Here is an 18588-nt window from a genome sequence, read left to right as displayed (position 1 = left end):
ACACCCAGCCCCCTGGGAAAGGGGTGCCTGCTCACATCTCCAAAAATCCAGGGTAGTTTAGGGAGGGCTGACCCCCGCCCAAGGGTGGGGAGCTGCCAGGCTTTCCCACCTGAGGACTTGCACCAGCCCAGTCCCCAGTGGGTTTGCAGAACTGTATCCTCACCAGTCTCATCCCAGCAAGCCCCAGCCCCTTCCCCAGCAATCCACACTGTCCCCCTCCCGCCCCCCAACACCTCCTCCTTCCCAGCCACAGACACACAGCTTGGGGCACAGGTTTATATAAAAAGTAGAGTTTATTGCCATTTCTACCTAGATTTACACAACTGTGTCACCGCTTCCGACGTCAAAATGGACGTCCCGTCACTTCCCAGATTGCTGGCCAGGGAAGGTGGGGAGCCCAGGAGCACGGGCCAGCTCCCCCCAACCCAGCGGGCTGGAGCGCAGCCCCTGTCATGGCTCTGCCCAGCAGTCAGTCCAGATCCTCCCAGTGCTGTCGCATGGCTCTGTCATGGTGGATGCCAGAGAGGGGTGAAACCATCCCCTCTGTGCTGCTCGCAGCACTGGCCACCCAGTTACAGCTGCTCGCCATTCCAGTCTTGCCTCGAATCCCCCAGCTGTACAGATGGGCACGGCTAGCCCAGAGCAGGGCACCCCACAGCCTCATGGGCACCGCTCATACGTGTGTTTATACATAGATACAGCTACAGAAGATGCCCAAACTAATAAAACAAGCTTTTTTTTTTTTTCCTTGTAATCCCCACACTGATGTGCGTACAGCCATGCACTACACCACAACTGCCACCACCAGTGCTGCTCAGAGTCAGATTTGGGTTCCAGCATGCTCCTGGGTGGCTAGCGGGACAAATCTGCATCGCTCACTAAACAACGGTCTTCCTCCAACGTCAGGCTTTGCCAGAAAGAGACACCCCCCCCCTGCACAGTGCAGCAAAGGCACAGGACTCGGCGTGTACTCCTTCCAACCGTGGATTCCCATTAAAGTGCCAAAGGCCGCCTGGCACTGCCAGGGTGTTACGGATGCCCAGGTTTCAGCAGAACCTGGGACAGGCAGGCCACAGATTTACTCCTGGTACACGGCGGGTGGTTGGATGGGGAGGGGTCAGCTGCCCGCGTCTCCCTCGCAGAAGAGCATCCTCGTGCAGGAGATGGCCGCTGGCTCTGCTAGCTGGCCAGGGTTGCCCGGGGGGGGCACGGCTCAGCGCCGGGGTCTGGCAGTCCTTCGTGTGAGATGAAGGCGGAAACGATTTTGCAGGAGATTAAGTAGAAAGAGTTCTGTGGCTCTGCCCACCCCGAGGACAGAGCCACCTTACACCGCAGAGCCCCCTGAGTGCTGGGCCGGGGCAGCTGCCCCGGGGCTCTGCTCCTCCGGGCACAGGACCTCCGCGGGGAGCCGGGACTGGAACTTCTCCAGCTGCTCAGGGCTGGCAAGGGTCTTCAGGAGGCTGTTTTCACGCTCCAGCTGGGAGTTTTTCTCCAACAGTTCTTTGATTTGCTCTTTCAGGACCTCCACCTCCTCCCGCACTGCATACATCAGGTGATTTTTCACAAGATCCTGCAAAAGACCGAAGAGATTGATCACTCAAAGGTTACACCCTTGGATGTTGCTCCCACCCTGCCCCACCAACCAATGCCACCAGCCACTCGCCAAGTGCTGCAAAGGCTTTTCCCAAAGGCTCCCCCTCCCCACCCCACCCTTGGCACCCTGGCCAGGGCTCGGTGCTCACCCAGCAGCCCCCCAGGCCAGAACCCGTAGCATCCCCTCAGGTCCCCCATCTCCCAGGACTCGCTGCCTCCGGCGCCACTCTCCAGCCCCCTCCCTTACCCTGGGGGTTCAACAGGCTGCAGCTCCCTATCACCCATGGGACCCTGCTTGGTCACCCTCACATCCCCGGAGGGTCCTTCCCGGGTCCCCCCCCTCGGCAGGCTCCCTGCGCACTGCGGCGCTACCGGAGCCAATGAGCTCAGCCAGCTGCGGCAGGCAGACAAAGGAGCTGCTCTGCCCAGCAACAGGCTGGGGAGCGGGGACCCCCTCTCCGGGCAGAGCACCCACCCGGAGACTGGGGACGCCCCCCCCTCCAAGCAAGATCAACCGGGGGGGTGTCACGGAGCAAGGTGCGCGAGGGGAGTAGCGCTGCGGCTCACCATTGCCTGCTCGATCTTGTTGTCGATGGCCACCACGCTGGCTCCGGAGGCGCTGGAAGAGAGCGGAGAGGCAGGACGTTAGCAGCGAGCCCCCGAGCACCCCCCCTTCCCCAGAGGATCCATGCAGCGGGGACCCCCCCCAGCCCAGCCTGCAACGCACCGGCGCTTCCCCCCTCACTGAGGATCAATGCACCGACCCGTCCCCCGTCCCCCGTCCCCCCCACTCCAGAGCAACGGTGCATGTGACACCCCCCCCCCCCCCCACCTTTTCAGCAGGGGCAATGCAGCGGGCTCCCCCGGGGCCGGTACCGGGGCTGCCCCTACCTGTTATCGAGCTTCACGGAGACCACGTCCCCCCCGAGCAGGGAGGAGAAAAAAGAGATGGAGAAGTTGTGGAGCTGGTAGACAGCCACCTCCATGGGGGACTGGTACATGCCAGTGCTCATGGCTACGGCTGCGGAGAGCGACGATACCAGACGAAAAGCAGCACAACGCTCTGCAGCTCCCCCCTCACCATCCCCCGCTTTATACCGGCGGCGTCCGCCCCGTCGGGCGGTGCCAGCGGGGCCGGGCCCGCCCGTCGCCCCACAGCGCCGCGCCTGGCGCTGCCCCGGTGCTGCGTCCCGGTCTGCGGTACGGCACCCCTGCACCCCGGTACGGCACCCCTGCATCCGGTACGGCACCCCTGCACCCCACTGCCGCACCTCGTTGCCTCCCAGTTGCACCCCAGCACAGCACGGCCCCCTCCCAGTGCAGGCCCTCCCTGCCCCCCCCCAGCACTGTGTCCTCGAGACTCTGCACCCCTTCATCTGTGCACCCACTCCTGCACCGTTCGCCTTCTGCACCCTGAGTCCTGGCACCCCCTCCGTCCCCAGCACCCATCCCTCCACCCCACATTTCTCTGCAGCGCACACGTCTCAGCACCCCTCTCCTGTGCTCCCCACTTATAACCGGGATGGGGGTTCAGGTGTGGGGGGGACCTGCTTGGGGGACTGGGAAAAGGACGACACCCGCACAGCGGGGCCCGCCGCGGCTGCAAAGGGGAGGGGGGGGGGTGCAGAAGGAAAAGAGGCGGCCACGGGCGTGCAAAGCGAAACCGGGAGTGCAAAACAGAAACGGGGGTGGAAAAACAACACGGGCGTGTGCAAAACAAAACCGGACTCCGAAACAAAAACGGGAGTGAAAAACAAAACCGGCGTGCAAAACAAACCCCGGGGTGCAAAACAAGCCCGGGTCCAACCGCCGGCCCCGCCCTTGCATAGCCCCGTCCGTCCCCTCCCCTCGACGGGAGCCGGGGCCGCGCTGCGGCCGGGGGGGGCCGCCGCCCCGCGGCCAGGGCCGGCACTGCAGAGGGGCCTGATCCGGCCCGGGGCTGCCCCCCGACCCACGCGGAGGGAGATTGGGGCGCCCGGTGCTGCTGGGGCGGGGGGGGGGGGATGCTGGGGGTTGCACAGCCGGGGGCCGGCTGCGCGCTGTGTTTGTGCGGAGCGGCGTCCCCGCATGTGCCCACGCGTGTGCAAGCACCGGGGTCACGCCAGCTCCGCCACCGCGCCCGCAGAGCGACATGCGCACAGAGTGAGCGCGTCTCCTCCGTGAGCCCCCAAAATGCTCCCAGCAACATGAGGGGGGCCGTGGGGGGCTCTGCCCGCCATGGGTGATGGCCCCCCCCACGCTTGGCCGCTCTCCCTGGGCTGCCCCGCCAGCTCCGGGATTTATCTCTGCCCTCTGGACCTGGACCTGGTGGGACTTTGCTCAGCACCCGGGTGATCACCCCGCTGCCACCGACCCCTCGAGGCTTGTCCTGTGCAAACCAGGGTGGGGGCTGATGCTGAACAAGACCTGTGAGAGAGCCCACGCCACGGTGCAGCACCTGAGAAAGCATTAGTGCTGGCAGGGCTGCGTGCACCCCAGAGATGCTACAGAGGACCCCAAATCCCCTGATCCCCGGGGTGCTGAAGGTGCCCAGCACCTGGCTGGTGGGTGCCAGCATGGGGAGCAGCCTGAGGAGCCCCAGCCGGCGGGTGTGCTGCCGTGCCCCTTCCTCAGGGAAAGGGCTGAGGGTGGCTGGAGCAGCATTTCCCCATCAGAAAAGGAAACCTGCTCCCCAGAAAATCGCACCCTTGCCTCCCAGGGCAGGATGAGGACCACGATGTCCTGAGTGGTGAAGGACACAGGCACCCTGCGTGGGACTCCGTGAACCACGGCCAGGCATGTGCAGGTGCCCCGAGACACACAGGTTTGATGTGGGGATGCAAGAAAGTACCTTCTTCTCCCCAGTGGGGGGATTGCGCATGGAAGGGGAGCTTCTCCCCAGGGGGTGGCACATGTGGGACCCGTTCATCCCTCTCTCTGAAGGGGGGATGATGCACATCCCCGCCCCGTGCCAACACCAGCCTGGCCCATGAAAAGCCGCTGGGCAGGGGCTGATGCTGTGGAGAGTGGGCAGGGGTTTGTCCCCCCCAGCCCCGGGGCTGGCGGGTGTCCCCCCACCCTGCCCGTGGCCAGGCCCTACTCACCAGTCCCTCCTCCTGAAGAGGCTCGGGGAGTATGGCGGCTGGAAGGCCATGCTGGTGCCTGCGACCCCGCTCCAGCCCCTCTGCTCCCCAGCAGCGATGCCGGCTCTGCCTGCAGCCGCGTCCCCCCGGCCCGCCGGGTGGCAGGGACAGCCTGGGTGCCGGCTGCATCCCGGGGCCGCGGGCACGGGGTAAACACGCCGGGCGGATGACCTCAGCCACGCTCAATCGGCCCTTTCAGGGGCCGGCGGACCAGTGTGCCACCCCGAGCCGTGTGGGTGCCAAGCGGGGAGCGGGCGGCTGCCCCTCTCCACGGGCAGATGAAAGGCGCCCTGTGTGCGCTTGTCCCCAGGGTGGCTGGTGCTGGGCAGGGTGGCAGCCCCCAGGACACGGGGCACAGCTGTGTCCCCTCGGCCAGGACAAGCTCAGGCCACCCACGCCGAGGGTCTCATGACTCGGTTTCCCATTGCAGCTCAGGGAAGTTGCCTGTCTTACTGTGGAGAGGGCAGGAGAGAAGGGGGAAGGCATTTTCCCTCACACGGTTGGGTGCGGCACTGCTTATGCCACCTCCTGTCTCCTGCAGAGAGGTGGGCAGCAGCAGGGAGATAGGATGAGCAGACCCCAGTCTGCTCCAAGTCCTGGCAGCTGTGCCTCGGTTTCCCCACCTCCCCATCTCCCAGGCTATGGCACCCCCAGACCTGGCCCAGCCCCCTTCCCAAAGGAAAGCCCTAAATTATTAGTGCCAGGGACCAAGGCAGACCGAAACCTGGCTCGTGGCCTTTGCCCCGTGGCTTTGGGGTCCTGGGGCCCTGCCCTGTCCCTTCCCGATGCAGTGCTCGAGCACTAAGGGCTGGAGAAAAGCCGGCAATTTCCGCAGCTGCTGGAACAAAGCGGGGAAGCACAGCAGTGTAGCGCTTCAGGAGGAAATCGCTTCAGCTCTGCCACCTCCAATATTTTTCCCATGGAGCTGGGACTACTGCAAAAATAAACAAAGTTGCTGACTCCCCTGCTGCCCCTCCTGGGGTCTTTCCCAGCCCTGCGCAGCCCTCACCACAGCCACCACTGCTTGGGGCGCAGGGTCCCTGGCTGTGAGGCTGGGAAGGATGCTGTCCCCCTCCATGAGACCCCCAGGGGAGGGATGCTTTTTAGGGATGGAAGTGCAGAAGGCTCTGCTTTCTCTTTTCTTCCCAGCACTTAATTAATGAGGAATGCCAAGGCAGCCTGCTCGGATGGGGACAGGTCATACTGGGCAGGGGGGCTGCTACCTCCCCCTGGCACAGCCTCCGCAGGAATGCAGCCCACCCCCCTGCAGCCCCTCGCCTGCACACCCACTAGGGAGATGTGGCTTCTGCTGCAGACACCCCTGGACGCGTGGCTGGGTGCACACAAACACGGGCACACCTTGCCGCCCATACATTCACGCACACATGTGCGAGTCCTGCGTGCACATGCACACCCTGCACACACAGGCACACCCGCACAGACACACCCCCCCTCCCTTGCATGCACATGTGCATTTTCTAGCCCGCATGGACATGCACCCTGCACACAGGTGCACACACACACATCCCGCACGCCCACGCACTTGTGCATGTACACCCTACAAACAAGCCCCCTCCTGTATGCATGCCGATGCATCCCGCACGTGCGCTGCGGGTACCCCCCCACGCACACGCACACGTTGCCCTGACTCACAGCTGACGCTGACGCACACCCGTACATGCACACACGGAGCAGCTCAGCTGTCCCCTTGTGCAGGGGGGAGACACCCGCAACGCACAGGGTGGCTCCATTGCAGACCAACTGGCATCACAGGGGTGGGAGCATCAGCTCGCAGCTCTCTGCCAGACCCCTGGTTTGTGCTCAGCTCTCCCCAGGGATCTCCACAGGAGCTCCTGTGGGCTGTCCAAACACCTCCCACAGCAGCAGAGTCCTGCGTGGGGCTCCAGCTGCGCCCCGAGCGGTGGGGGGCCCTTTCCCAGCCCCCCGTGGTCCCAGCAGAAGGCCTTGCCGGGCTGCTGGCCCCACTCCAGCAGGGCTGCTGGGATCTGCTTCCTCTCCCACTGCCCCGTTCCTGCTCCTCCAGGGCCTGGCAGCTGCAGAGCAGGGTGGGCAACATCCCTCCTTGCTCTTCCTAAAGAGCAGGGGGCCACAGACTCGCTGATACCCTATGGCACCAGAGGCCATGGTGATGGGCGCCTTGTAGCAGGCTGGGCGAGAGAGGCCAGTGGTGTGAGCTCCATCCCTGGGGCAGAAGCACGGCAGCTCTTGCCTCATGTGTGCAGCTATGGGAGGTTCATCAGGCAAGGCCCTGGCTCGTGCCTGTGGTTATTTTGGGAACAATAACAGCAGCCGCGATACAGTGTAATTGTGACATGAATTGTTGCGCTCTCTGGGGGAAAAAAATAACCCGTGGCTGTCATCGAGCAGCTAGGAGAGATGGTGTCACCCCCGGCAATGGCCCTGCAGACTACCCCAAAGCTGCTAGCAACCCCTCAGCCAGCCCATACACAGCCTGAGCCGCAGCTGGGGAGATGCCAGCCCCGATCGCCAGGTGACATTTAGTGACGACCCCCTCTGCTGCAACAGGACGCGGAGGCACGAACACAGCCGGGCTGCAGCCACTGCAGGGCTGAGCCTGGCTGGAGCAAGGGACGACAGGGAGCGGGATGCCGGCATCATCTCTCACCTCCTGGCAGCCCACACCTGCAGTGTGTTGTGGGTCAGGGGACACGGCCCTGGCCCCACGGCCCCACGGCTGAGATGTGCTATCGCACTCAGCCTCCTGCATTGAACCTGTGCCAGGCGTTGCAGTGCCACACGCCAAAGGATGCCCTTGCCTCGTCAGATGCTGGTGAGAGCTGGAGGAACGGCCGGTACAGGAGCAGTCCTGGCTTCTCAGCCCCTGCTCTCCCCCAGCTCCAGGCCGTTCTCGCTGCTCCGTGGCAGCATTCCTGGCTTGTTTTCTCCCAAGGACTCAGTTCAATGGGAGGAAGGCCCTTCAGAGGGTCTGAGGCGTGGGAAATGTTTATTGCCTAGCCTCGGAGACACTGGAGAGCAATACGGGAAAGGCTCAGAGCCAAAGCTGCCCAGGCTGCTCCACAGAACCAGATCTCCAGCTCAAAGGGTCAGAGCAGAGCGGGAGAGGAAAAGGCACTGCTTGCAAACATGCAGCTAAGAGAACTCTGCCTTTCACAGCCTGAAATCCTGCAGCCGTGCTGTGCTGGCCAAGGGGACTGGGGATGCCAGCGCCAGGGCCAGCCGTGCCCTGGAGAAGCTGAAGGAGGGGTGGCTGGGGACATCGGCGATGGCTGGGGCTTGTGGGAGCCCATGGCGGGAAGGGCTGGGTGTGGGACAGGTCTGTGGAGCCCCCAGTCTTGCCCCGCAGCCCTATCCTGGTGCTGGGGAGGGAGAAGTAATGCCAGGGGGCTGCCCACAGACAAGCAAGCAGCTGTGTCACCTGCTGTCCCCCTCGGCAGTCCCACTCCCAGCATCCCAAACTGCACCTGCTTGCCCTGCAGCGCTGGCATGGGGCTGCTCTGCCAGTCCCGAGGGCTGCAGGGCCAGAGCTGCCGGAGCACACCATTTGGCCAGCTCTTGGTTTCCTCATCCTGAAGATGTCCTGGCTAAGCTGTTTACTGCAGACTTGGCACTATCCCTGGCTCAGCTGGTGCCTTCCAGGGGCTGTGCGGGGCCTGTGGCAGCCCCACACAACCAAAAGTTCTGTGACATGGGGACTTGATTCATGCCCACCAGAGCCCCAATGCTCATAAATCCCTCAACCCAGGGCATGTGCTGCTCCAGAGCAGACAGCAACCCCTCCTGGGTGCATCTTGCATACCCAGGCAGGTATGCAAGCCCCTGACTGCAGAGCCAGTGCTGCTGGCCTTGCTAGACCTAGTCCCAGTCCCAGGGCTAGGGGACACCAGAGCAACGGGGCAGTTATGGCCTCTGCAATGCTGGGGAAGCCCAGGGAGGGTTTGCAATCAGGGAAGGCCAATGGGGAACCTGTCCTCCCCTCCCTTCACCACTGACAGAGGCAGAGCGAGCTCCCATGGGCTGCAGGCAGGGGACATGGCAAATCCCCCTGTCGGGCAGCAGGGCATGGGCAGGGATTGGGGCATGGGGACTCCTCCAACCTGTTGGGCTGGAGGCAGTGTGGGGCGGGCGGAGGGAGCCCTGGCAGGCTCCCATGTCCAGCTGTTGGGCTGCCTGCTTCCTCTGATAAAGGTACTTGGCTGTACTCCCAGTTCTGTTTTTTCTGGCATGCGAGTGTACACCCCAGAGCCGGCCTGCTGAGAGCTGCAATTTTTCTTTCTCTAACTTTGTCACTGGCCCCCCTTCTTCCTTCTGTGCCCCCACCCAGTGCACCCCAGTAGCAGCTGCCCCCCAGCAGCAGTGTGAGGAGGGGAGGTCAGAAATTACTTGGCTCTGGCAGAGCCCTCCCTGCAATGCTGTACATAGAAAGCCCCCAAAGCTACGGCTTCCCTAGGCATGCTGGGGTAGGAGGGGAAGAGGAAAAAGGGCTGATATGCTTATTACCAGCCCTGGACCACACAGCCCAACCTCCCGCCTTGCCTGCGTTTGTCAACTCCAGCCCCATGCTGCTGCCTGCACAGCTTGGGCTGCCCCAGCGGGCACCCTACCAGCGGCCGTGCAGCAATCCTCACCACCCCGCTGCTCCCACCCAGCCTGTGCAGGGTCCCACAGCTGCAGCATGCCGAGGGAGGGTGTCAGGTATGTCACAGCCCAGCAAAAAACTCCACGGTGTTCCCACTAACATAATTCCTGGCTGTGGCGGGGGAACACAGCCAACCCCCAGCCACACTCCCTGTCTCCCGTGGGTCAGGGATGCCCAGCTGTGGGGAGGATGGGTGGACTGAACCCTCAGCAGAGTTTTCATCCACAAATCTGTCCGCAGAGCAAGCATTTCACACCCACGGGCCCTGTGAGGTGGAGTCCTGTAACTGAACTCCATGTTATCACCTCCCTTGGTTAGCCATGCCCCGCCCTGCAGGTCTCCTGCCAGCCCAGGCTGTGAACTTCAGGCCTGTCCTTGTTTTGTGGCCCACTGTATCATCCTGGACAGTCCCAAATGGATCGTCCCCGGATCCTGGCTGCCCTTCTCTTGTCTGTTTTCAGGGAACTGGGGACAGAGCGGAGGTGGTCGTGATGCCGAAGGGACCCTCCCAGCACCAGGGCAACGTGGTGCCCTCGAACCCCAAAGTGTGCAGTGGGCAGGGGGCTGCCAGCCTGGGCTCTGCCCTCCCCAAGCCCCTCGCTGGTGCAGAGATGGCTTTTCTGGAGATCCACAGCCCGAGGGAGGAACCCCAAGGCAGGGCCTCTGGCATCTGTCGAAAGAAATCCCAGGCCACTTTGCAGGCAGGAGCGGGCGCTCCGGAGCCAAACTCAGTGTTGGCAGCTCCTGCCCTGCGGCGTGCGGGAGTGCCTGGCTCGCTAATTGGAAGGCATCTCGTTATATAATGACAGGACAGAGGCTGGGAAGCTGCAAGAGAGCAGCACGTCAGCACCCCGTGCAACCAAAAGCTACTCTTCCAGCCCAGACTAACCCATGTTCGAGGACACCCTTGAATCCTCACCTTCCCCTTTCAAAGGTGCATGCGCTTTGCACTCCCCTGCCTGGCCCAATGGGGATGCTCAGGGGGAGCCCCAGCAGCCCCTCAACGTCCCTTCCCCAGGGTCGGCTGGCTGGACCCAGCGGGGGGGGGGGGTGAGAAGCCCGGCCAGACACAACCTGGTGAGGGTCAGGAGCGGGAGGGAGAGAAGCCAAGCTCCGCTGGCGCGTGAGCCAGCCGCCCCGCAGGAGGTCAGGCAAGGACGCGCGCTGGGGCTGCGCAGTTTCAGCAGAGCTGGTTATTAATACCCCGCCTGGCCTTTGCGAAGAATCCCGGGCATTTCAAACCAGGGACGCTTCGTTAAAACCCTTCCCTCGCTGACATTTCAGAACAATAACAACATGAAAAACAATAAGCTGCTGGTAGGACGCGTACCTGTGGTGCTGCTGTGGCTGTCTGTGTGCCTGGCCTCGGTTGCCAGCCTTAACCTGGGTCATGCCAACCCTTGGAGATGACCTAAGACTGTCCCCTGCCTCCAAACAGCCTGGAGTAGTCCTGCCCAGTGTCATGGGGGGATCAATGGGATGGTTTCACTTGGGGCCACGGGGATGTCTTGTCCTGTCCTGTGGCATTGGCCACCCTGTCCCCAGGGGAGTCGCAGGCAAGGGGTGGCATGGACTGGATCACACCCTAACCCCAGGGCCAGGGGGTCAGCAGAGCAGGGAGGGGCCCAGGGCTTCTGCTCTGCCACCAGAGTAATTCTGCAGCAAAAGCCCCTCAAATATATATATAACTCTAAGCACACAGACAGAGGATGACGAACTCCTGTCCCGAAGCCAGCAATGTGTGGCACCTGGATAAATATAACTTGCAACTCAATGGCAAAGCATGGCTTTGGGACAGGTTGCAGCCTTTAACACCTCTCCAGCCCTCACTCCCCCACCACACACCCCGGGGTAACCTCTGCCCTCTGCAAACAGGGTCTCAGTTGCTTTCCAAGGGCAGGATCTGCCTGGACCCCCTCTCCCCTTGGTAGCCACCTGACAGTGCTGTGGTCACAGCCCCCGTGCACACACACAGCTGCCAGGCTCTGCTGACAAGTGTCCTGGATCTCTCAGTCCCACACAGGTCACGGTGCTCCCCCAAAGTACAGGGCTAGCTTTAACCCCCTCTGTGCTGGGAGGTGGCCAGGAAGGTGATGTTTGGTCCCAGCATAGAGGAGCTCACCAAGGGCATGGCATGCCCACAAAGGCATTGCCCACAGCAACCACGTCCACACTGTGTGTCTGGTGGGAGCTGAGATGCTGGCCGAGCTGTAAAAGTCTTCCCCTGTGGGCCAGCTCCAGCCCCAACTCACAGCTGAGCTCAGCAGTACCGATCTCAGCACCATCCACGATCAGGCCACGTGTCACTAAGGAAGGGGGAAGCATGAGTCTGGAAGCATGAGGGCATGATGCTGGGACCAGGGCAGACCCCTCTAGCCTGCTTCAGCTCCAAATTCTTCCACACCTAAAGTTCAAAGCTTGAAATAAATCCTAGCCAGCATTTTCCCCAGGGGGCTCTGCTGCCTGTCCCTGCCTGCCCTTGGGACACCTACACCCTGCCTGTTCAGAACTGGGTGCGTGCCCTGGCAGACAGGCAGCGTCTGAGCATCCACAGAAGGCTGAGGTGACAGGTTTCTTTGTGCAGCTGGTGTTGGCATCACTAGACTTTGGCTCAGCTGTGCCAGGCCCTCTTGGCCATAGCCTTGTGGGCAGAGGCAAATGGTTTCATCCTGAAGGGCTGGAGGGGCTGAGCAGGGCTCTCCTGTGCTCCAGGGCACGTTGGGGAATCTCCTTGCTGGAGGGAGCTGGGTGCCGCAGAAGCAGGCAGGGATGAGCATGGTGCATGGTGTGGTGCACGCTGCTGTCAGCCCTGCCAAGCCGTGCCAAGCACGGTGTGCCATGGCTGAGCCCAGTGCTGCTGGGCTTCCCTGGCCAGGAGCCCCTGCAAGCCTGGCCTGCTGGGACATTGCCCTGAAGCCTGCTGGGTCATGGGGTGGGGGTCCCAGGGTGGCAGGATGCCCGTGATGGAAACCAAGGTGGGCACAGCACACTGGCTGACTGGCATCTTCCAGGCGGTGGGAGGATTTGGGCTTGCCAAGGTCAGCTATTCCCTGGAGTACAAGCTACACTTACTGCTAAAATGAAAGCTCTCCAGCATCTTGGCGGTCTGCAGGGCTCAGCAAACCATGCTATGAGACACGGGTCAGGCCACGTGCAGCTGTGTCCCACGAGAGCAAAGCAAACAAATACCCGGTGCACCAGTCCCAAGTGGGAAGGGTGGCTCTCCCAGCCCCCTCCCCGGGCAGACCTGCCCCATGGGGCTGGGGAGGGCAGAGTGGCCAGCGGGACGGCTCTCCGGTCTCACACCCACACCTCTCTCATGCTCACACGTGCTCCCGCGCGGCCCCTCTCCTTGTCAATGCCTCCTTGTTGCTCCAGCCCACTCGGCCGGCAGGAATGTGCTCCCCAGCCCCACCGCCCCAGGATGCCCTTTACGCCCCGGCTCCGGCTCCTCCTCCTGCATCGCTGATGCAAAGTGACACCCGACAGACGGGAACAAATGGTGCCATGCCACAGATGCCACCCTGGCACCGCTGCCTGGGCAGCTCCTGCTCACTGGCCTGACCTTATAGTGGGAAAGGTGGTGCTGCCTGGCTTCTCTCACCCTGATCCATCCTTCCCTCAGCCTCTTGGTGCAGCACAGAGCTCCCCTGCCTCCCTGAAATTTCCTTGGCTTGCTCAGGACCTGGGGGAAGGTGTCCCCCAGCCCCTTTCATGGCTCAGACCAAAGGGTGTGTCATTGCCCAACCTGTTTGGTGGAGCAGTAGGTCCCACGGCACCCAGAGAGGGTCTGGCTGGGCAGAGATATCCCCTTGCTGCCCAGAGCAGGACAGAGCACAGGCTGGCCAGGCTGCCAGATCTTACCCAGGAGAGGCTGGGCAAGGAGAGCTGGCACAGGCTGGTCAATGTGGGCGAGCAGGTTGGCACATATCTCTTCTCCCCACCCCAGAGCCAGGCAGGGCCCTGCTTGAATCACACACCAGTATGCACCCGGGAGGGTGCTGCTCTTCCCCAGCAGTGCTGACCCCCTCCCACGCTGCTGGCTCCCCTCAGCCCCCCCAGCCCTGGGAAAGGTGCCACGTGGTCACAGGGCTGCTCTCCCCAGCCCACGCTTGGTCAGGCTCGCGCCTGGGTCTTGGATGAGCAATCTCAGGGTAACATTGGCATTGTGGAGAGATGGTGGAGACTCTTCTGCCCACAGTGCCGAGATGGGTCACCCAGCCAGCATGGCAGTGCCTGCCCTCCCTATGCCTGATGTTTCCATGCGAGCTTGGCCCCTTGGCACTGCCCAGGTCTCCTAGGAGAGCAGTTCATAATGCCTCATGTGAGGCCACGGAGGGGAGAAGCCCTTTTTGAACAGGATCCCATGCACTCCCTGAGCAGGAAGGTTTCTTGCAGGAGCATCAGCCCTGTAGACAACTGGTCCAGAACATCCCTACCTTGTGCATCATGCACAGCATCCCTGCAGCAAGAAAAGAGCATGGAGAGCCTGGCAGGGACCACCCAGCACTGATCTGACCTTGACTTGCAGAGCCCAGGGCTTGATCCAGCATGGGCTGAACTGTCTTCAGCAGCCCCAGAGCCAGACTCAGAGTCCAGATGCAGTTGCTTGGTCCTCCCGCGCTGTGGGCTGGACTTCGGCCACGCACAAGCGTGTGCATCCATATGACTTCCCCCTCCTCCTGTGCCAGTGTAGGAGCACATCAGCTAAAACAAGGGGCACAAACCTGCTCAGATTCCTCGGTCCCAGCAGCAAGAGTGCCCTTATCAAGCCTGTTATCGGGGTGTTCCTCTGGCACCCACAATCCCCTGCTTTGTATGCTATCACCTCTTGGGTATCTTGGCTCATTCCCCAGGAGGAGAAAGTTCAGGCTGCAGCAAAACAACAGCAAACACAGGTGTGGGCACACCTGCCTCCAGTGCCTGGGGCCGTGCCCCCCAGCTCCTACACGCCGTGCCACCCAGGGGCAAAGGGGGATCACCCAAGCAGTCTCCAGACCAGGCTGGCAGCAGGATGCCTGGAAGCAGGGTGTGATGGAGGGACACCACGGCTTTGCACCACGCTATGGTACAGCCTGTCATAAAAGGGAATGCCCGGAGGCTCTCGGGACGCAACACACACCAGGGCATGGAGGACAGGCTTGGGCACTGCAGCAAGGGGCACCAAGGGGCACAAATGGGAAGAAATCCCAGTCCCCTGTCACCTCCGCTTGCTCTCTACCTCAGCAGAGAGGACCGATGCTCACTGGGAGCACTGTGGGTCCTGCTCCAGCAGGGACGAGTGTGAAAGCAGCAAGCTGTGCCCACATCGCCTGCCTCTCGCCCACGGGCACTGTCACCGCCTCCCCAGGCAAGCAGCCCGGATGCTTGGCTCCGACACCCAGCCCCGGCAGCCTGCACTGGGGACGGTGTCTTGCTTCCCCTCTCCGCCCATGATGCCAACTGGCTGCAGCCTGCCGGAGCGAAGGGAAATCTCTTGCTCCTGTTTCCCTCCCAGCTGGGTGGGTTCGCTGCTTGCCGTGCAGCCGGGAGCCTGGGACGGGTGCCGGGTGCCTTGGCGGGTGTCCCAGCTCCTCCTTTCCCACCTGAGCGGCAGCTCGGCGTTATGTAAGTGCAGGAAGAGTGTCTTTGCTGAGGAAGGCTCGGAGGGAGCAGCCTGCTCAGCGTGAGACACTGGCTGGGGCGAGGAGGTGTGTGCGCATTGCCTGGGTGGCTCGCATGCGTGGGGCAGCCACGTGTGAGCCCACCCGCCTCCCCGTGCCGGGCGAGGGGAGCAAAGGGTGGCTTGCACGCCCGTGCACAGCCCAGAAGCACGCCTACAGGTGCATGTGCATGCAGGGAGGGAAGGGGATGGCGAGGTGTCTGCAAAGTTGTGGGTGCTGCCACGGACCCCAACTGCATGCTACCCCACCCACAGCAGCCCCAGAGCCACAGCCTGCCCTGACAGTCATGCAGATGCCTGTCATATACACACCAATGGGCCACATGTCCCCTCAGCCCTGGGAGGGGCGATGTGTCCCACCTGCTGAAGCCACAGGCAGCTCCGGGTGCCACCACCCTGCGGTACCCCCTGGTGTAGCTCAGCTTTCCCAAGGCTAGGCTGGAGAGCCCCGGGCCTGCCAGCCCACAGCCCAGGCTGCTCCCTGTTATCTCACCGGCCCTCCAGGGTGGCTGGACACCAGGGCCAGCCCCATGGCAGAGTCGGAGGCGCCAGTGCAGGACCTGAGACAGCTCTGTCCCCTCCCCGCCCCTGGGGACCCCCGCATCAGGGCCGGGGACCCTGTGGGGTGGCAGCCCCGGGGATCCCCTGTTCAGTCTCCTCCACCCGCAATGCCGGAGCAGGGGAGCAGAGAGGGACCCAGCACTGCTGCGTGTGCCAGCCTTGGCAGGGTAAAGCCCAGCCTTCTGGCAAGAGGATGGGACCAGTCCCGAGCATGTCCTGCTGCTTGGGTGCAGGCAGCCCTGTCCCAGAGCAGCCTGCTCTAAGCCGAGAGGGAACAGCTCGGTCGGGGCAGAGTCACTTTCCAGGGATGGGAAATACCACCCAGGCCAAATCTGTCTCCACTCAATTTGCTCCAGGGAGAGACAGGGAAGCTGCTGACAGAGCAGGACCTGGCAGCAGGACTCCTGGGCTCCCTACCCAGTTTTTCACTCACTCTAAAGGTGGCTTTCGAGGCAGCACGGCTGTTTCCCAAGTGACAAGCTGCTCCTCTCCATGCAGGACTAAAAGGAGACTGTCCATGCCCCAGCAGGCAATGTCTGTGCGGACAAGATGTAGCCAGGCAGATGAACACAGAGTCCAGGGGCCAAGACACACAACTGGAGGCTGTTGTCACCGCCCGGACAGACACAGAGCACCAATGGAGGGGCACTGCTGGCCATCACCGGGCAGAGCCACCCAGACCTGCACCCAGGGACTGGGTTGGCACCACCCATGGCGGGTGGACTGGGCTCCCTGCCACGCGCGGCCGCTCGTGCTTCTCCCTCCCCATCTAGAAACCCCCAATGCTGCCACCCTACCCGGCTCCAGGGTCATATGGGTCCCCCTGTCCAGGGTCATACGGGTGTCCCTGCCCTGCCAGCCCCTGCAGGCCCCACGTCTTGCCCCCATCCTGCCAGCTGCCAGCTCCCGAGCACGCAGCCAGCCCTGGTCCGGCTCCGGGCGCACCCAGCACACGGGGCAGCCCCCCTCGGCACCCGTCGGTGACACCCACCTGTGGAAGAGCAGGAGGATGGAGAGCAGGGTCTGGTCGATGTTCCTGTTGCAGATGCCCTGGTTGAAGAGGTAGCAGGGGTCCCGCACGACGGGCTCCAGCGAGTCCTGGCGCATGATGGAGCTCAGCTTGTCGGTGTTGAGGTTCTTGCGGACCAGCTGCTCCTGCAGCTGCCGGAAGCTGCTGACGGTGGGGCTGCCCAGGTTGTTGTTCTCACCCCCGGCCCCCTCCTCCAGCCCGCTCCGGTTGGCCAAGTCCAGGCAGCAGCTACAGCAGTCCAGCCCCACGGGCGACCGGCACTCCTCCACGGGCGACGAGGACATCCCGGGATCCCCCCGCGCGTTGCCACGGCGGCGCAACCGGGGCCGCTCCCGGGGCCGCTGGAGGGCGAGCGGCGGCAGGACGCGCCCGCCTGCCCAGCGCCGCGCCCGCCCGCCCCGGCTCCGCCGCCCGCCCCGCCCGGCCCGGCCGCCCGCCCCGCCGCCGCCGCGCTGATTGGTAACGGCGGCCCCGAGCGCACGGGCCGCCCGCCGCCGCCGCCGCACCCCGCCCCGCCGCCGCCGCCACCGCCCACCCCCCCGGCACCCGCCCCCCCGGCCGGTCCTGCCCCCACGCGTGGATCCCCGAGGTGCTTTTTGCCCCCCCCCCCCCCCCCGGGGCAGCCCAGAGACAGCAGCGGGCCCTCGGGGTGGGGTGCGCGGCCACCCCCAAGCCGGCGGGTCGAGGTGGCCCGGAGGAAGTGGCAGGGGGTGACAAGGGGTCACGGTGCTCCCCCGCTGACGGGGACCACCCCTTCCCCGCTCTGTGACTCCTGGGGAGGGAGCAGAGGGGCTCAGGGAGGCTGGAGCGTGCCCGCGGCATCAACCCCCAAGGTTTTGGCAGGGGCACGCAAAAGCCCCCGTGGCTCCAGAGCAGAGTCAGAAAAGAGGGAAAAGGGAAAGAAAAGCCCCCAGGATGACAGAAAAGCCTGGGATGACCTGGCACCACCACTGTGGCCGGGAGCCACTTAACTCAGAGCTAAAAAAAGGCACAGGTGGAACATGTGCGTGTAGAGCCGGGGTGGCCAAGGATGTGGGGAGAAATACTGACTTGCCTGCAGGGTGCTGGGAGCTCTGGGGGTACGTAAGTGGAAACTGAAATTTCTTCAGAGGGGGTAAAAGTGACTTCCCTGGAGCTCCTGCATCCCACTGGGAACATCTCTCCCACCAGTGAGCTGCACTGATCTCCGTGGGCTGGTGAAGAGTGGTTGGGGCACATCGTGCTGCCCTGATGGTGCTGGGACACAGGACAAAACCGGCAGAGATGTGGGGATGGCTGGGCTGTGACCCCCAGGGTGAGGAACGGGAGGGGGCCGAGCTCCCAGCTAAGAAGCATGTGGAGAAACAGGGTGAGAGAGGGTGGACGGCATGCGGGGTGGAAGCTGGCCTGGGCTGCCATCACCGTCGGTCAATGAACCCTCTGAGCCAGCTGGGAGATCCCTCACCCCTTCGGGGAGGAAAACATCTGGACAAAACGACCGGGAGCTGCTGAAGAGGGGTTGGCCAAGGATCTGAGAGACAGCAGAGCTGCCCCAGGGAAGGAGCGGCCAGGCTTTTAAAAGCCCACCGTGGGCAGGAGGGGAAATGAAGGCAGCGGGAGGAAGTCTATACAGAGGGGTTGCAAATGGATTGATAGAAAGAGTTGTAGAAAGCAGCAATCGGAGGACAGCAGCGGGTCTGAAGTGCACAGAATTGGTAAGAAATAAACCAGGTCAAAATCCGGCAGAGCAAAACCACCAAAAGCACCAGGACAGCAGGGATTCTGGCAGCAGAGCAGCGCTCACATGAGATGTTCATAGGGCAGCTAATGTCACTGAAGAAAAGGCAGAAGTGTTCAATAAACATTTCTGTTCCCTATTTGGCAAGAAGGAGGAAGATGCATTTGTATCACATGAGGATGAAGTACTTTCCAGTCCATTAGTAACCAAGGAAGGCACAAGACAATGTCTGCCACAGATAAACAGCTGTAACAGTGGCCAAGG

General features: G+C 62.9%; 1 protein-coding gene across 2 annotated transcripts; it reads right to left on the bottom strand.

The window, feature by feature from the left end:
- Positions 1–274: 274 nt before the first annotated feature.
- On the bottom strand, positions 275–17028 carry TSC22D3 (TSC22 domain family member 3). Of its 2 annotated transcripts, none has more exons than XM_074835514.1 (3): positions 16569–17028; positions 2161–2212; positions 275–1570 (listed from the first exon to the last, which is right to left on the bottom strand). In XM_074835514.1, the coding sequence occupies exons 1-3, from the start codon at positions 16889–16891 to the stop codon at positions 1325–1327; spliced, it is 621 nt and encodes a 206-aa protein (XP_074691615.1). In that variant the 5' UTR covers positions 16892–17028; the 3' UTR covers positions 275–1324. The 2 variants fall into 2 exon arrangements, with proteins under 2 accessions (XP_074691615.1, XP_074691614.1); XM_074835513.1 differs by lacking the exon at positions 16569–17028 and adding an exon at positions 2485–2753.
- Between the last annotated feature and the right edge of the window lie 1560 nt (positions 17029–18588).

This window comes from Strix aluco, chromosome 10 (assembly GCF_031877795.1).
Source record: "Strix aluco isolate bStrAlu1 chromosome 10, bStrAlu1.hap1, whole genome shotgun sequence".
NCBI classification, from domain to species: Eukaryota; Metazoa; Chordata; class Aves; order Strigiformes; family Strigidae; genus Strix; species Strix aluco.
The sequence above is the reverse complement of the archived record's forward strand: the minus strand, read 5'-3'. Positions and strand labels throughout refer to the sequence as shown.

Bases quoted from the DNA above. Each gene is read 5' to 3' on its own strand.
- TSC22D3 (XM_074835514.1), bottom strand. From the start codon at position 16,891: ATGTCCTCGTCGCCCGTGGAGGAGTGCCGGTCGCCCGTGGGGCTGGAC. The intron at 2,213-16,568 runs GTGGGTGTCACC...GCTCTCTTCCAG, and splicing joins ATCCTCCTGCTCTTCCACAG to CGCCTCCGGAGCCAGCGTGG. The intron at 1,571-2,160 runs GTGAGCCGCAGC...GGTCTTTTGCAG, and splicing joins ACAAGATCGAGCAGGCAATG to GATCTTGTGAAAAATCACCT.